At 36.2% G+C, this 18579-nt stretch overlaps 1 protein-coding gene across 1 annotated transcript in view; it reads right to left on the reverse strand.

Moving 5' to 3' along the window:
* LOC149299046 (dedicator of cytokinesis protein 1-like) overlaps positions 1–18579 on the reverse strand; it is a 156718-nt gene that overhangs the window by 106402 nt on the left and 31737 nt on the right. Inside the window, exons 19-27 of the mRNA XM_089486839.1 lie at positions 17916–18013; positions 16858–16947; positions 16141–16241; positions 15552–15686; positions 14548–14656; positions 8486–8556; positions 8039–8145; positions 6630–6757; positions 3079–3174 (exon numbers count right to left, since the gene is read on the reverse strand). Coding sequence (XP_089342965.1) covers positions 3079–3174; positions 6630–6757; positions 8039–8145; positions 8486–8556; positions 14548–14656; positions 15552–15686; positions 16141–16241; positions 16858–16947; positions 17916–18013 — 935 coding nt within the window. The remainder of the gene's footprint in view (positions 1–3078; positions 3175–6629; positions 6758–8038; positions 8146–8485; positions 8557–14547; positions 14657–15551; positions 15687–16140; positions 16242–16857; positions 16948–17915; positions 18014–18579) is intronic.

Below are 18579 nucleotides of genomic sequence, written 5' to 3' on the forward strand. Positions count from 1 at the left end.
CAATGGGTATCCCAAGTTATAAAAACTACAAAGAGATGTATCATTATTTATTCATTTATATAGTGCAATCATATTCTGCAGGGCCGCATAATGGGATTTAATTAGGAGTTGGAGAGTTTAAATATTTCTTCATCTCAATGATTTATCGAAGCATTACGAAGCCTTTGCCCAGCAAGATTCTGCTATTAGAAAGGACAGGGTGGCCTTGCATGAAATTCCATCTCATCAAAACTCATGGTTTATTTAACAGCTTAGCGATACTCTTAAACCCCTCTAGGTTCTGTGGCACCTAACAGGTTAATAAAGCAGGGTGTTCCAGTAACCGAAGTGAATGTGTAGTTTTTAAATCTACAAACAAAAATGTCACTTTTACAGTGGCCCGGCTTCACATAATTTGGCCATAAAACGCAATTGTCTATCCTGGGAGGTAAAACACAGAAATGGGTGAAATATTTTTGTTTTACCATCACTATGTGAAACCTTGCAGCGAGTATATGGATTGTGTTGTTTTAGCCTAATCTTGTTAGAAAATGTAATCATGCCCAGGAAAAAAATCATATGCTTTATCAAAATTATTGTGAGACTTGTTTAATAGGGCTATTCAAACTGTACATAAAAATTAGTAAATTATTTTTGTGTATAAACTTAGTAAATGTAAAAGGGAAAGTGGCCATGTGCCAAGTAGCGAAACTGTTTTATTAGCTGGGAGGGTGAGGGTCAAGATATTACTGTATTTTTTAATGTTTGTTTTTTTTTTTAATTAAAGATAACTATGTTTATATTGCACAGTCCAAACTTCTATGTTTTAAGAGTCCCTAAAATAAAGCATTATCCAAATATAATAATTTTGAATGCAAGATTCATTTAAAAAATATATATTTGAAATAAATTAATCTAATTTAAATGATACTTCAGAATGATATTTTATAATACATAGCTACACGCAATATGTTGATTTTTTTAATGAAATTAATGATGATACTGAAGCCAATACTCCCCATCCTACAATTTAATTCTTCATGTTTTAATATAGTACGTTTTCTGTTTATTTCATAGTTGCCTTTCTTTAGGTTACATTCTCAGACAGCATTCTACAAAATCTCAAACTTAAGAGATTTAAAAAAAAATCATGTTTAATAAAAATTGATTAGTTTGTGCACTTTTAATGCAACCGTTTGCCATATGTAGAAGGTATGCAAAATGTATAGGCTTTCTGCAATTACAGCTCCATAAAGAAAAATGAAGATAGGAAAAAATTTAAAAAAATAAAAATAAAAAAATCCCCCCCGCACAGGACAGAGTAACAAAATCGTTACTTGGTGTAATAGGATGTCCCATAAATAACTTATAAGCAACTGGCTGATTAAATAAGATTACTGAGACAAGCAGTTAAAGCAGCTCTTAATAAGCTGCCTTCATAGACATTTACTTTTCTGTTATAATTCTTTTTTAAGGCTGAAGTTAAAGGGTATTTTAATGACAGCGTTTCATATAGTCGATGGTTATTCTGATATAGGACCCCGTGGGGCTAGAAATGTCTTAATTTCGGATGCTTATATTCCTGGCAGCGTTAATTGTTACCAAGTCAGTAGTAACAATGAAAACCCACAGTTCAATTACACATTTTGACAGTTTTTCAGCATTATAGCAGGGCTCACAGGGACCGCATGTCATATTTAGAGATCACAAAGCTACTGTATTCATGCTATACATGGCACTGCACGGAAAACTCTAACCCATACAGGAATGAATGTTAAAAAGAAAAAAGAACAAATTCTTCTTAATTTACTTTTCTTGATAGCATAATTTGTAAGTTTTAGTTTTATACTGGCCACAAAACTTTTTAAACCAAATGTACACAAAGTGTGGGAGTACGATTATAGACATGCGGTGTCACAAACGTCCCTATAATTAGGCCTTTCATGTGTCCAAACACATACAGCTAATATGTATAGAAAATAGATCGCTAAAGATAATTTCACTTATTTATAAGTAAACCCTAATGACTTTCTATCGATTTAACCTCTATACCGTATTTGAAAAATATTCAGTGGTTGTGCCTAGATATCGAAACTAAATTAACAGATAAGATCTTGGGTCAAATAAGTCATTTTAACTTAAAGCCTAAACCACCAGAGTTTCCTCGCACACATTCACCTATATGTACCTGCCACAGAACACCCATTGTAGAGAAGGTAAAATATTGGGGGGGGGGGGATATATTTTTATTAAAGCAATCATAGAAAAACAGAACTGTCACTTCTTTAGAATTTTGGTCTGTGTTATCATGATTACACAACGATGCACAGCATTTCACCAATTCGAGAAAACATTTAACTAAAAGGCTTCTAGTGGCATTGTGTCTTGGAACTATACAAGACAGCTCATTTGTATCTTTAAAGCAAGCAAGTATACCATAACGTATGTTAAACGCTAAGGCAAACACTGTTTCGTGATTACATCATAGTAGGAAGCTACATAGCGACCCCACTACAAAGCTTTTTGCTACTGGAAGGAAGCATTGGTTTCCAGTTTGTGAACGAAGCAGGGAGCAGATGTTTAGAAAAAGAGAGCTTTTCCTCAGCAATTATTACTTAATACTATTGATGAAAATTTGAGACTCTATAAAAGTTTTAGATGACTAAAAGTCCACTTCTTCTTTTCTTTTTTGGATTATATGTTCTGGGGTTCACTAATATTACATGTTTTTGACTGCAGTGTATATTTTGAAACATGCTGATTTTTTTTTGCCATCAATAAATACCTTATATTATTTTTTTTACTTTGTAAATTGACTTTTATAATTGCTATTACATAAAACACAATATTAGCACGAACAATATATATATATATATGGCAGATCCTTAAATCTAGTTCATTTAGAAATGACACTGTTTTTCAGTAAATCTGGAAAAACAATTTCAGGATAAGATGCGGTTTATATTGAGACCAATACATTAAATGTGCTGGTATTACACTGTAACGTTTGAACTTGTTGAAGAATATCTGGAATAATTTAGCATTAAATAATAGCATTAGGAAAAAATGAAAAAGTATACGTTTAATGGAAGGACTTACAATTAGCTCTGAATCTCGCCCCATTGATATAACTGTTCTGTTTACGGTCCTCAAAAGTTTTTCCATGATTATTTGAACATGTCGCTGTGTTGGTCCCTAAACATAGAAAAATGGAAAAATGAGTAATCATTAGAGCTAAACCTGTAAATAAATACATCAGAAAAATAAATTTTCATGAGGTTGGATGAGTAGACATACCCTTGTTATAACTCATCCATTAAAGCATTTCCAGCAATGTACTTCACATAAAAAAATAGCAGGTAATGCATTGTTACAGCATTAATGGGCAATGCATTGACATTATAGTCTCATTTAACCACGCAAACACCTCTTCTGTGTGGAGCAGCCTCTATGTATTCTAAGAATACTTTTCAGCAATCATTTTTATTATCTGTTCTATAGTGCGGACATATTATGCAGCGCATCATGCAATACATATATCCAAGGGGTCTGACAAAACTAGAATTGGCAGACTAAGACAGACCCATAGATTAGGTAAAGAGGGCCCTGCTCGCAAGCTTCCAAACCAGAGGGAATCGGGTACAGAGACACATAAGGCATAGACTTGAAACAATAAGGCCAGAAGCTCCCTTAACCTGGACATGGAACGTCTACGCTGCTTTTGGGTAGCAGTGAAAGTTATACACGAAAAAGTTGGTTTTGAAATCAGTATACACGGAAAGGTTACATTTTAAATCAAAAATTTGTATTGTTCCTTCTAAGCTCTTCTTGGGCCACAATAAGGTATAGCTCAACATCTAAGACCTCTACGTGCGGAGAAGGATGCACTCTACTCCTGAAATACAGAGTCCAAGCTGTGGAGAAGGGATTAAGTCACTGCGGCATAACCAAGATTGCGCCAGCTGAAAACGCAATGAATGGGAAATGTCTGGAAACCTAATGGAATGAAAATGGCCAGAACTGCAGAGACCGGTAAGAGTTCTGATGCATGGAAACCAATGTTATTGGTGGGGAAATACCTGCAATACATTCTACAGTGATCTAGGGGGTTATTGTTGATTCTAAAGAGATATCAGCACTGTTGGAATGCGAGGAGAGATTCTACCGCTAGAGGTGATTGTGTAAACAGTGATGTTTATTAATGTTTGATGATGTACAAAGGAAACAAAAGAATAGACAATATGCATACAAAAGACTTTTTTTTTTTTTTAAACTATTGTTCCACCTATCCTGCTTAATTTAACATGTTTATAAATAAAACAGAATTGGTTACATCATACTGTTGAATGTACCAAACCAAAAATTTGGGAATTTATGTCAAGTGACATAAAAAAATACACTGGGTGTTGTCATAGAATCTTAAAAGTTGTGGGTAAGTAGAAAGCCCTTTGGAGAAAACAATAAAATGACAAATTTGCAGAGGGCCATTTGCTTAATGCCTTTATACCCCACAGTAGCCCGTTATACCCCACAGTTCAGTTTATTATCCAAGAAGAGTCGTCGTCTTAAAAGAGGACCAGCCTGTACTGGATAAAACAATGCTATGGTATTAAGTCCACTGTTTATATGTTTTAGCCATTTCTGCCCTTGTTCAATATATTCTGTGGGTTTTTATATTCGCAATGTGTCCGGATCAGCTGAGGAGCTTGTTATTACCCAGGGAGAGCGCTCTATCTCATGATCATTCTGTGAATATATTTATTGATTAGGCTGAAATATCTCTGCCTGTTCACCTCTATGAAAAAAACAATTGCAGTTATAAAACCTAGTCTGTAATTGCTCTGAATTTGTTTCCCTTGCCGTTTTAATACTGTCAAGAGCCATCCAACTACAACGCTCCGGCTGTTGTGATTGGCAACAGATGGATAACCCTGGCATACTTAAAGGAACACTCTAGCCATAATGAATACGATAGCCAAGTGGCCACTTTTCCTTTTTTCAATTTTCTTTCCCTGCAACTGACCTGGAGGATTGAGTAGGTTTCCTCTGTCCATTTATGTGCCTCTTTGCCTGTCCCTTCAGCGCCTATGCTTGCAGGATATATATGTTTCACTGAATACATCTCCTGATTGCTGACGCGCACTATACTCTCTGCCAACATTGGTTTGTGCAAGTGCTCCAGGGGGTATAACATGTTTTCGTTCCTCATAAAGTACTTTAATATGCACTCGTCTTTGGTAGGGATACATGGAACACTATTAAAACAGCAAGGTCTTTGGAAATCTATGCTCATTTGCCACCTGTGTGTCAGATTCCACGTGGGTCTTTTACAGCATGAGACCAATGGCTGAAGAACTATAAGTAACTATTTACATTTTGAGTATACTTTTTTTTTTTTTAAACAAACGAGTTGATGCCAGGCATTGAATGGCAAAGCGTCTGTGTGAACTAGGCCGTATGTTGTCATTTTGGGTTTTGGAATACAGCTGGCAGGATTTCACAATGCAGAAGAATGATTACTGCTGATGAAGAAAATAATTAGAATTTATTAATATGTGCTGTTTTTTATTGAAGAGCTTGGTATAGATGGTTGTGTTGTTGATGGCTCAATTTCAAACAGACAGATACATTTGTAGAGAGTTAAGCTAATAATATAAATGGATGTGGCTGTCAGTTTAAGTCTGCTAACAAGAGTAAATCATATTTGCGTCGCATCGGTTCTCTGTACTGAGTGTATACTATACAGATGTGTGTCCTCTGTATGACTGTGTACAGCTGTAAACACATCTTAAGGTGTGCATTATATGAGGGCTTGACAAACCCCGGGAAGCAGGTCACCATGGCAACTAGAAACCACTTCCTGGCACACAGAGTTTTGCAAGGCTGCCATTGTGAATCCGGCACCAGTGTGGCTGGTGTCCACAAAGAGAGAGGGAGAGTAGTGTCAGAGTCAGTGTGTTAGTGTGTATATGTAAAGTGTTGGAGTCAGCGAGTGTTTGTGTGTATACTGTAGTATCAATGTGTATGTGTAAATGTATAGCGTCAAAGTCAGTATGTCTACTGTACTGTAGAGCCACATTTAGTGTGTATGTGTCCATAGTGTTAGAGCGTGTAGTTTTATATTTGTATAGTATTAGCCAGTGCGTGTGTGCGCATTTGTATAAGAGTATGGTGCAAGCGTGTATGATGTTGTTTATGTTACAGTATGAGTGTGTCGTATCAGCATATAGTGCTAGTGTGTGTACATGAGGGTAGAATGTTAGCATGCATGTGTTATGGTAAGGTGTTTGTGTATGTGAACATAAGGTGTTAGCGAGTGCCTGTTACTGTATGGTGATAGAGTGTGTAACTGTATGTTAAGTGTATGGCAAGGTTCGACAAACCCCAAGCACCAGGAAAAACAAAACAAAAACAAACAAACCACAGCACTGTATACAATTATAGAACTGTGTCCCTTTCCGTTTTACAATAATCAGGGTCAGTCCTACAATTTATATTGCAAAGAATAAATTCATATTAGAAACAAATATATAGCAGTGACTTCAAAACAAGACAAAACTGAATGCTCAACAGATTCAGACTAAGCGAAGCAGGGATGAGCTTCAACTGGAGTTTTTTTGTAAGCCACCATAAGGCAGTTAATTACTAACCATATCTTTCCTGTAAAGGACTTCCAGGATATTGCTTAGAAGTTGACAGCAGGCTTCTAGTTCTTCTTGTCCTTCCAAGTGATACTTGAGCTGGTCTGCCATCATTGGGAGTAGAATGTCTCTACATTCTTTATATAATAAAAAACAAAGTTTTTTTATACATATATTTAATTTGTAAACTAACATAAAAAATTCTGTATATGTTTATAATTAACATGTTAACATCCAACTACTCATTTTCGTCTTGTTTTAAAGTTATTCTCAGCCCATTGAAGCTCTGCTATATTTAATCATCTCAAGACAAAATTTATCTCCAATCGGTTTTAAAACAGACACATTTCCAGGAGACTGTTTTCATTAAACTAACCATGTTAAAGAAAAAAAATATATATTTCATCTGCAAAAATACCTTAATTATAATAATAAAATGTGCTCATAATGAAAAAATATATTACAGCCATGAATAGATGTACATCTGTTCATTCGCGTTCCAAGCAATTGAAAGTGATTAACACCACTGTGATTCCCATAAAGAACAATATTAATCTCCATAAAAAAAAGATGCTAAACACACATTCCGAACTTATAATGTTACATAATAGACAAGACAACCTGCAATGAATATTAATTCAAATAGCAAATTACTCAACATAACAGTAGAGAATTGTACTTTATGAGTCTGTGGAGAAAACTTTCACCACAACCTTTGGTTTTATACTCAACCACTCATTGTGGCACATAAATATAATACAAAAAGAACAGATTCCTTACAATGGTATACACAAAAGACAGGGATCAACTGACCGGTCCAATGAATGCTAACAAACACATTAATATTAATTAGTATTAATATTACACATGCTGCTTTTTATTATATTAACCCCTTAAGGACAATGGGCGGTCCCTAAACCCATTGAAAACAATGCATTTTGAGCCCGTACATGTACGGGCTTTGTCATTAAGGGGTTCAGTGTTATCCTTAGCTGAACTGCCGTTTCTTTTTGGATATTCTTTAAAAAATGGTCATTACAGCCTATTAACAACTAATCTCCCTTTATTGATTTATTGCACGATGGGTAAGGAGGACATAACATGTAGTGGAGGACATGACAACATGGACTTTAAAAAAAAAATGGCAAGGAGAACCCTGCTCAAATGAGCCTGCAATCAAGGCGATCTCATGTAAACACTTGTTATGCCAAGCAACCTGGCGGTAAACAAACAAGCGATTTTTCTTCTTTGTTTTTGTATGTCTACACAAATTTACAGTTGAACAGACCTGTCAAAATTTATCAGTAAAGGAAAATCATACCTGCACAGCAAAGAGTGTATAAAAAAAAAACATAAAAAAAAACCAAAAAACGTTCTACCTCCTAATATTTGACTTATACCCCAAGGCGAATACTCACCAAGCTGACTAAAAAGGTCACTGTGTACAATCTCAATAAGGCAGTACAATTTCTGCTTCACAAGTCGGTCTCTTGGAACATTTAGGATGAATTCTGTAAACAGCTTACTGTAAAAGATTGCAGAGATTAGATAACTATATCAATTTTGTTTAAAAGAAAACAAGAGAAAACCCCCCTTATATTTAATAAGCACATATAACATGTAGACAGAGCTGCAAAAGTCACGCTATGCTGAATCACTTTGACTTTCCAAAGGGCCACAATGTCACAATTTAATGATTCTGCCCCCTTTGACTAAGAACTGACAATCACCAATTCTATTACAGCTTACGCAGACATCTTAAAAATATTTTTAAACAAAGGATTATTGGTTAAGATGCTTGTTAACATGGGTTTTTACACAAGTGAAGGGTTAACGTCAGACAAGTAAGCAAAGGCCATATTTACCTCAGTTCTTTTGGATCAAACACAAGTTTCACATCGTTCACAATTGTTGGCAAATATTTTAGCGCAGCTCCCTAGAGTTAAATAAATACATAAAGTTTAGATTCCGCAGTCTGCTTAAAAACAGAGCGAATATCCTAGATTTACGATGCAAAAATGCGCTAGTAATAAAAACGTAATAATCATGTAATATACGGTAAGCATTTTACAAATGACTTCGGTTCGCGACAATTAGGCCCCTATAGGGACATACTTTATAGCGTGTCTAGATTGTAAGGGGAAGAAAAAAAAATCATGAGAAAACAATGCCTTTGTGATTATATACAGTTTCTCATGTGAAAGACGAAGACATTTCCCTTTAATTTAGGCCAACCATCAACCGTAATACACCTGCAAAAAAATAAGCGGGTGAATATACGTTTAACATTCAGGTGAGACGAGGGCCGTTTGGGTAGCACATATTGTACTATATCAGTCAAAACATATTTAAGCCTGTAAAAGATATTTATCGTTTCCTGCCATCATTTTTTCTGATATTTGCAGTTATCATGTTCAGATATATATTAAAAACAAGGCTGCAGGGAACAGCTGTCTGGTACTCGTGGAAGACCTCAGAGTAGATTAAGTGCTATTATCTCAAGTGAGAATAAATAACAATCACGTTAGTGACACCGGGACTTGTAAAGTGTTGTGTGCACAGACATAAACGCAATAACATTAATGATAATATCATATTTACAACTGTTTGCCCTCAATTACCAGGGTTAATTAAAAAAATATATATAAATAATAATAAAAATATTTGTACATGGGCCGGGGGGGTTGGAGGGGGAAATAGTCTAATCTTGACTTGGTCAAAAGGCACAATGCTTGACTAGAGGTGGGTAGGCCTGTAAATTTGCTCCTACTTTAATACACCTTCACTTCACTTGATTTCACTTTAAAGCACGTTGGCTCTGTTTGTTAGGAGATCATGAAGGCATTAATGTTGAGGTACTTTAGAAAGCTTCCCCTGAGTAAACATTTAGTATATAAAAAAAACTCAGGGATGTTTGACTTTCCTTGTGTTCCTTCATGTCAATTATGATTATTATTTGTTTTATAATAGCATCATATTCCCCAGTGCTGTACAATTTTACATTTATATATTGTGTGTGTATGTCAAAAATGTCAGACTACTTCATACTTTTATTCAGTCATAATATAAATTTACTATATATATATATATATATATATATATATATATATATATATATATATATATATTTATATATATATTGTTATTTTTATTTTTAAGGATCCCCCCCTTCTCAGCCATAGCTATCCTTATTTTCAAAAACATGTGCACCTAGCATTTGGAAGTTAAAGGAACAACCAGAATATTGAAGTTGGCAACCCTATACATTTTATTACAGCAAAAAAACACAGCTGTATGTTTATTTTGTAGGTTTTGCGAAAATATGCAGTGGCTTCAGATACCTGCTTTAAAGCTAATAGGTTACAAGGTAATACATGCTGATTTCCCCTCTGTCTCTCCCACTGCAGAGAACCAGGAAGAGTTCAGTTTATTCAGCAGAATATTGTAAAGCATCGCTTCTTTTTATTCTGCATGGCTTTGCAGTGACACACACCAGGGAAAGGCTACATGAGATAACAATAATAGAAAAGGTCTTTCAACAAGTTAAATATAATAACGGACCTCCAAGATTCAGGTTATAATAAGAGAAATTGCAGCAATTACATTAATGAGATTCCTATAAAATATCTAATAACCTGAAACTATGGTTTTCTAACAAAAAAACACAATAATAAAGGAAAATACATTCTCATTTGTAACATCAGACAAAAATGCAAGGTTTTTCATTTCATCGGTATAATTTTATAATTCCTGTTTCATTATTATTATCATTCCTTTTATTGTTATTATGACCCTGATATGTAGATACGTTCAATAGAGCCTCCAATAGAGTTTGCAGGAGGTGCATTCTAGCGAATGGACCATTAGCTGCAGCACTGGATAGCCCAAGATTTCTTGGAGGTCCAATGAGACCTCCCATCATGCATACACATTTAGCACTCTCACTGTGTTCAATGGAAGTGCTCTCCTGTCAGTTACCGTCACCTCTTTAAGTTGCTAATGCTGCAGCGTTTCAAGCATGTAAGTACCTATGAGTGTACGTGAGCATGAATGTCTAGGCATAAGTGTACGTGAGCATGAAGTGTGTGTCAATATAAATGTATATAGATGTTTGTATAAGCGTTTGTGTGTTACATACAGTATGTGTGGCAGAATGTATGTTAGGAAGGCAAAAGGGCGAAGACTAGCTTGTTTGAAGGTGATGATGGCACATATAAGCTGTTTGGGGCACTAGCATGCTGTGGCATAGATGGCACAGACAGGCTATTTGGGGGTTAGGATGGCACTGTGGTTGTGATGTTTGCTTTGAGATGTGGTTTCTAGTTACACCCCTGCTTAAAATGCATTTGTATACAGAGACTGTTTGGAGCAGTCTCCAAACATTGTCTGATGGGCGATCCATAAAATGCTAAGCAATGCTTTAATCTCTGAAAATTCAAACATTTACAACAGCTTTAGGACGGATTTAAAATTATTCCCCAAGACGGAACAGATCAATAAGGGTTATCAGTCAAAACATGCTCTGAGTAATGCTTCATTAAAAACAGCCGGGTCATGTAAACAGCTCAGGAGAGGACCCTGTTCCTTATTGGCACTGCTGTTTCTTCTCATGACTCTAGTAGACTCCGTTGTCATGGAAATACCACTTTAATGAACTACTTATTAAACTGGACCGATGACTAAAACTGTTGACATACAATAAGAGTCTTCCGTTTTATTTCTAAGATTAGTTTTCAAGCAAGACTGATAAATGTATCTCTTTCAGGGATGCAATGATTGTCTTGAATATATTTTTTAAGTAGCGGTGACATCACTGTATCAAAACACATTCATTATAAAAAATATATAGAATATCCATATGTATTACATACATAACATAGGTAGGCGGGGATCCTCCAACAGACTTTATATGACATGACATACTGCTTCAGCCAAGAGGAATCTTACATACACATACCCATATATACACATACTCATATATATATATATACATACATACATACATACCGTATTGGCTCGAATATAGGCCGCACTTTTTTCCCCCACTTTAAGTTTTTAAAGTGAGGGTGCGGCCTATATTCGGGGTCTAGCGCCCGACGCCCGGGACATGCAGTCCCGGGTGCCGGGCAGGCAGCGGGGTTTGGATACAGATCCCCCGCAGCGGTGCAGGGGACCTGCATCCTAATCCCCGATACGCTCAGACAGCCTCCCCTGCCAGCACTTCCCACGGGGGGGGGGGGGGGTGCCGGCACGGTTGTCTAAGTGCATCGTGCGGACGTCCGCACGATGCGTTTTACCTCTGCCCCCCCCCCCCGACTTACCAGAGCAGACTCCCGGGTGTCTTGCGGGGCCGGCGGGGGACATCTACGCAATACGCGTATACAACTTTCGGTGCCGGGGTAAGTGAGGACAGTGGTAGCATATCTCGGGGAGGGAGGACAGTGGTAGCATATCTCGGGGAGGGAGGACAGTGGTAGCATATCTCGGGGAGGGAGGACAGTGGTAGCATATCTCGGGCAGGGAGGACAGTGGCAGCATATCTCGGGCAGGGAGGACAGAGTGGCAGCATGTTTTTTTGGTGCTTTTTTAAAGAAAAAAACTTTTTCTTTAAAAAAGCACCAAACTTTTAGGGTGCTGCCTATATACGGGGGCGGCCTAAATCCGAGCCAATACGGTACATACACACACACACACACACATATGACGTATTCTATTTATAATCTGTGTTTGGCTATGAATGGACATTGTTACAATTACTTGTGTCCTACATCACACTAAGAAAAAAAAATTACCCTTTATTATTAGTATTACTAGACTTTACAGTTAATATATATTTGGAATATAGATCCAGGAATTAATCAATATTTATTCTCCACAGTCTCTGGTAGTTTTCTTAGTCTTCTTTTATATGCTAGGGTTGTCTGTATAAACCATGTAGGCAGAGACTGGTGATGCTATAAACAGAACAAGTAGATCTGGATTGAGACTTCTGAACATCTCAAGCATAAGGGTAAATTTTATAGTCTGCCCTTGCGGTTTATATGCCATCAAATGCATCTACCAATCATACTATAATATAACTCTCACTATAACATCTATTTTGTTACATATGTCCTTAAATAATGTATCAATAATGTTTTATTCTAGAAAAGTTACATAAAGCAAAGTTAGGTCATAAAACGTGGGGAGCTCGAGACACAAAATTATACTGCATTCGCGTTCCGCTTCCAAGTCCTGGACAGTGTAACCATACAAATGTTTCCAGATGCTGCTTTAAAAAATGTTCTCAAGTACAGCCTCTGATAACCAAGGCCTCCAGAAAACATAGAACATATAGGCTTGTTTGAAATCATTCAAAAAGCAGGAACTTCAACCCTCATTGATTCGTCTTAAGTGCAACTGATGAAAAGAAAGCTCGATTTACATAAACCCATAAGTCATCCCGTGATTAAAAAATGTTTTAGTCGACCTACTATGCAGGCTACCAAAATTGCCTGATGTTTATAGCTCAATAGATTTTCTTTCTAAACCCATCCCCCAGCACAGCTGGAAATCCATTTTGCCATCTCGGCAGCCTGATATTAATCAAATATATCATTGCCTTTTTCCCTTTACAGCCGTGACATGCTAATCAGTATTTGAAAAGCCAGAAACCTTAAAACTCTTACTTATTTCCCTGGGAAGAAAAAGGTTGAAATGGCCTATAGCAATTGTTCCTTTCTGACTCACAACAAACTGTTTTTATATGAAATATTTCTTTTTTTCTCCAATTTAGCCATTACAGACATATGAGCACTGCAAGGGCACAGAGTATTTATTTTATTTCAATCCAATTAAATTCTGTTGATCTACATTCTAAAGTCCATAGAGGTAAAATACCTACATATGTTAAAGGGCCAGAGGCTTTTTCTTTTAATAGAATAACTGAAACATTTTACTGTATTGCCTTTGTTTATTAAAATGGTTCAACAAACATTAGCAAGTCTACTTTATTTAGCATCATTTCAATATTTAAACCAACAACACATAGATGAGCTCGTCAACTTTGTTTTTGTAAAATAAAACACTAGAGAAGGTCCAGCGTACGTTTACCACCTTCATCCAAAGAAGGGTAAAGGGGGTATAAACATGAAAACAACTTATGTGATTTGTAAGTTTAAATAAGAAGAACGGAGTAGATCAGAGCAAATCTTTGGTAAAAACAAAGCTTTAATATATTTGAAAGCCCTCGCAGCTAACGCAGAACTCTTGAGGTCAACAGTCAATATAAGTCTTCAAACTGAATCCTGAGTAAGCTAGACCCATGTCTCTTTCTCCAGAATTAATTCTATTGATGTAGGTTGAAAGAACAAATTAATGCATGGTCATGACTAGTCGATCGGTAAAATAGAAAAGCATTCTTTGTGGCCCTAAGAAACCACAGAAGGTGGCTGACATTGGATCCATGATAGCAGTGCATTAGATCAAACACTTGAAATTTCAACAGAAAGGGTTTTAAGACAACTGGCTGACCCTATCTTGGGGATGTTATATTGAAAACTGTACATTGTAGCGCCTACTAACCATCCTCCTTATATATTTGATCTGAAATCTGGTAACTTGTTCTTCATTTGTTAGTTCTAGCCTAAATTCTATCATTCCTACCCTCCAGTATTTTGGGATTGATCATGGACATTACCCGTCTCTTAACATTCAAATATTGACATTTCATTACAGGATGTGTCCTTTTAGTACCACTAAACTTTAAATGGTTTGATTTTTCTGCCTCCCCAATTCAGTGATATTACTCATTTAGCCTGGCTTGGTTATAGGACTAAAGCCTATTGGTATTATTAATTATGATTTTATTAATAAGCATGATCTTGTGCACATTTAACATTTCAGGAACATGCGTAGTGTTCCGACATCACATTTTGCAGCTACTTACCTTAACTTTGTTGGTGACATCGGTCACATTACTAGTCATGACATTGATTGATTTGAAGAGCTGCAGCAAAGACTCCATGAACTCTGCTTCACCCTTATTTTCATAGAGCCTGTGGAAATTTTTATTATTTATTATTTCAATTGTGAAAAACAAGATTTAGGTTTTACATTTATTGAAGAGCTCGTGATTTATTTAAAAAAAAAAAAAAAAAAAAAGGTTCTACCTACACAAAACATTTAACGGGTATTCTAGCGTATTACACAAGGGAAATTAAACAGATCCGTCTTTCTCCTTTCGCAGTAGTTTTAAACTAAACACAGCCCAGAAACTTTTAAAAAGACTTTTTCTGCTTACGCAAACTAAGCTTTTTGCTATTGACCATATGCTAGAAAGAGTGACGTTTGAAATCGATCAAAGTGCATTGAGGACAGCACTGAGGACAAATCCTGTGTTTTACGCTATCTTTACAATAAAGTAAAGCTCATTTATTCACTAACTGCAACCGTATGGAGGGACGGAGAGGACGAAAACAAGTGAATGTCAAATGAAGTAACCAAGATTTATTAATATTTATAATGGACAATTCAAGAGCAAATTATTAAATCTGCTCTTATTACCAGGGCAACTAACACAATGATCCTAATGACTGGACCATTCCGACGGTTGTTATGGTGATCCGGCCATATTGAAAACCCCAGTGGAAACAGCTCTTCTCAGCTCTTAGGCTGTCTGTAGAACACTACTATATTCCATAATTTATTTAATGGAGTCGAGCCTCACTCCACTGTGTGCTTCCTAAAGTATGTGGCCTAGCAGATACCCCTATAAAACAAAGCTAACCCTGAGCAATATGCAGAGCATTTCCCGTAATCCATGTGAGCAACCACAAGAATGGGACTCTACAACGCCCTGAAGCTTCTGCCACCTCCACTTTTTCTGGTTCTGCTCGTGGATTCAGTACAATGGAAACTTTTCATTCTTTTAAGACAATCAAAAACACTTACTGGATAAACAGAATTCTGGATCGCACAATGAATTTGAAGATATATTCCAAAGCTTTCATCGCCTTGAATAACTGATCAGCAATACCAGGCATATTGGCGTTTTCAACATAGTTTTTTAATACCTTTGTCAGTTTTCTGTAAAACACAAATGGACAAAGTAAGGTATGAAAGAATATATCTTATAATAGGAGTTCCACAACATACAGGAAAAATAAGTCTAGAACTATACGTTCCATTCATGGAATGTTCCACGTACAATCTGAAGAGATTGGGGAAGATTAGACAAATACCATTGAGTACTGGCCAACCAATAATTTAACCACATGCTTGTTTCTAGAATGAACTATTTCAGTAAAGACTTCTGATGTCACAGCGCATATATAAGTAATGCGCTAACCCAGCCATTCATGCAGGAAAGGTTCACAGTAGTGGGCCCTTCATAATATATAATGAAGTCAGTGAGTTTCTGTTCAAATTTCATGATCTGTATGTTGCAAACTACATACATTTCTTCCTGGTAAAAAAAAGTATGGCTTTATAATATTTTCCTATGAATACCATATATTCAGGAAACAGAGTATAAACATACGTGTATGCCAACGTTGCGCTAAAATGCTTCTTTATGTAAGTCTCCAAGACAGGATTGAAGTGTTGAAACTTCCGATCAGCAATCAGTCCAATGATGAAAACCTGAAATATTTTGTGGAGGTAGAAGTTTGTGATACTAGCACATAGTAAACCAAATACATTAATTTACTATTTCATTGTAAACATGAATTAACAGCAAACACGCACACGGAAATATCACCTAGGTCAGTGATATCCAACTGCAAGCCTTGAGGACTAAAAAACACTCAGTATTGCCAGTATGATGGCTCAGCAATGCAGTTATTGAATTCATTATACGCATAAGAATATCCCAGAGCGGTCTCCCCTAAAGCTCTCCCTCTTTTTATAGTAGGTGGCAGGAGGTGTGGCTACTCATACAGAGGGGGTGGGACTGTCTTCACACAGGGGTTGGGTTAGTCCCAAGTTGCCCTGAAAGAGGCAGGAAGTGGGTGGCACCTGGACAGCGCGTAGGTGTAACCGAAGATCATTCCCCCAGCACCGACCAGAGGATAACCAGCTCTGATTTCTTGAGCCTCAATGTGAAGCCTGGAGAGCCTCCAGCTATGATTATATGCTAGTTTGAGCATTTTTAATTAACAGGATTTAGACCCCTGACAAAGTACTGCTTGATTCTACACTAATAGGAAATTCATACCAACATTTTTTTTTTTTTGGGGGGGGGGTTAGTCGCTCTTACCAGTGCATCGAACACCAATATATCAAATGTTTCACTTTCAGAATTTTCCATTATGATGTTAAAAAGTGCATCCAGTGTATCCTGCAAAAACTGAAAATACATAGTGTTAATTTCATTTATAGAATAATTTGAGGTTTGTTTTTTTTTTGTTTTTTTTTTAATACCACACATTCTGTAACTGAATACTCTTGCTGCACTTTATTAGACTACATTGACATGGTCTGTGATTTTAGTATAGATGAAGGTTAATGCTATTGTCATATGCCTCTTTAAAACTAGACTATACGCTAACACAGAAATTCAATATCTCCCCTGCCCCCCAAAATCAGAACTGTGCATAAACCATTTTAGTACACAGAACGCCAAATATGCTTAGCAACAAACTAAGAAGATTATCGGTAAGAGGCTAACAATATTTTCCGGACTCTGGTGCGAAAATCTTTATACCTAGCTCCAAACAGTTCATTGATAGAAAGGTAACCTAAACAAACATTGCGTTAATCCCAATTAAACCTTAATAACTTCAATACTTCAATATAATACACAGCAATATTCCTGATGGCAATCAGTGAGCTACAGGGGAAGGTTGATAACTTTCAGCCATGGGGGTAAGACCAGTCACCAGCCCTACTATATAATGGTCCAGAAGACCATTAATGGTGGGGCCATTGCACAGTATTATATTCTGTCCAACACAAATTGAAAAAAATTTAAGTATAAGACATATAAAATAAAGGGGTAGGGGGTCAGAAGCTTCAACTAATGGCAGCCACCCCCTAGCAAGCCATACTATAAAATGTTTATCATCATTTTTATTACTCAAATAACGCTTCTCCACCACCGTTTAAGAAATAAAACACGTATTAAATTACTTATTTCTTATGCATTGCGTTGTGCAATAAACAAAGGAGCAGTAATTTTACTAGATGACGAATAAAAAAGTTGGCCCATTAGGAGTTATAACATCTGAAGGCATCATATGATTTACTTCTACACTTTAATATACAGATGAGCAATATATTTTCAGGGCTAATGAAATACAACCAAGTGTAATTTACCTTCACAACTTCTCCTCCGTCTACTTTCATCAACTGGCACAAATTCTGCTGAAGCATGTTGGTGTTTGAACGCCATTTCAAGAGACCTAGCAAATCCACTGTAAGATACAAAATACAACACATTTGATGGTTGATCACATTTGAAAATATTAGACGGACATACTTTGCCTACCTGAATGGTCTTAAGAATGGTGTCACGTCAATAATAATAATAAAAAAAAATAAAAAAACAAAATAAAAAAAAATAAAAATAAATATATATATATATATATATATATATATATTATATTATATAGACCCCTTTCCTATATATAGGATGGGGTCTTTAACAAGCTATTTACATGCAGAAGCGACAATCTGTGTCTAAGGATGGGAGGACCAACATTATCTAATCATCCTCATCTATTATTAGATTTATTGTAAGTTATAAGGGGCAGCAGATAACACATAATTTTCACTGTCTCCTTTTTATAATTAACATTCATTTTAACCTTAAAAAAGCTGTCCAAACCAATTAATGCATTTCAAGAACATTAGCATTCATTTCCCCATGCTGTACATATAGTCTATGTTGTTTTTATTGATCTGTTAAAATAGTTACATTGGTTAAATTAGTGTAGAACTATAAAATGTCGGATTAGGGTAATGAGACCGATCTACTTTA

This window comes from Sceloporus occidentalis, unplaced genomic scaffold, assembly GCF_023333645.1.
Source record: "Sceloporus occidentalis isolate IW3139 unplaced genomic scaffold, rSceOcc1.0.p SCAF_30, whole genome shotgun sequence".
NCBI lineage: Eukaryota > Metazoa > Chordata > Lepidosauria > Squamata > Phrynosomatidae > Sceloporus > Sceloporus occidentalis.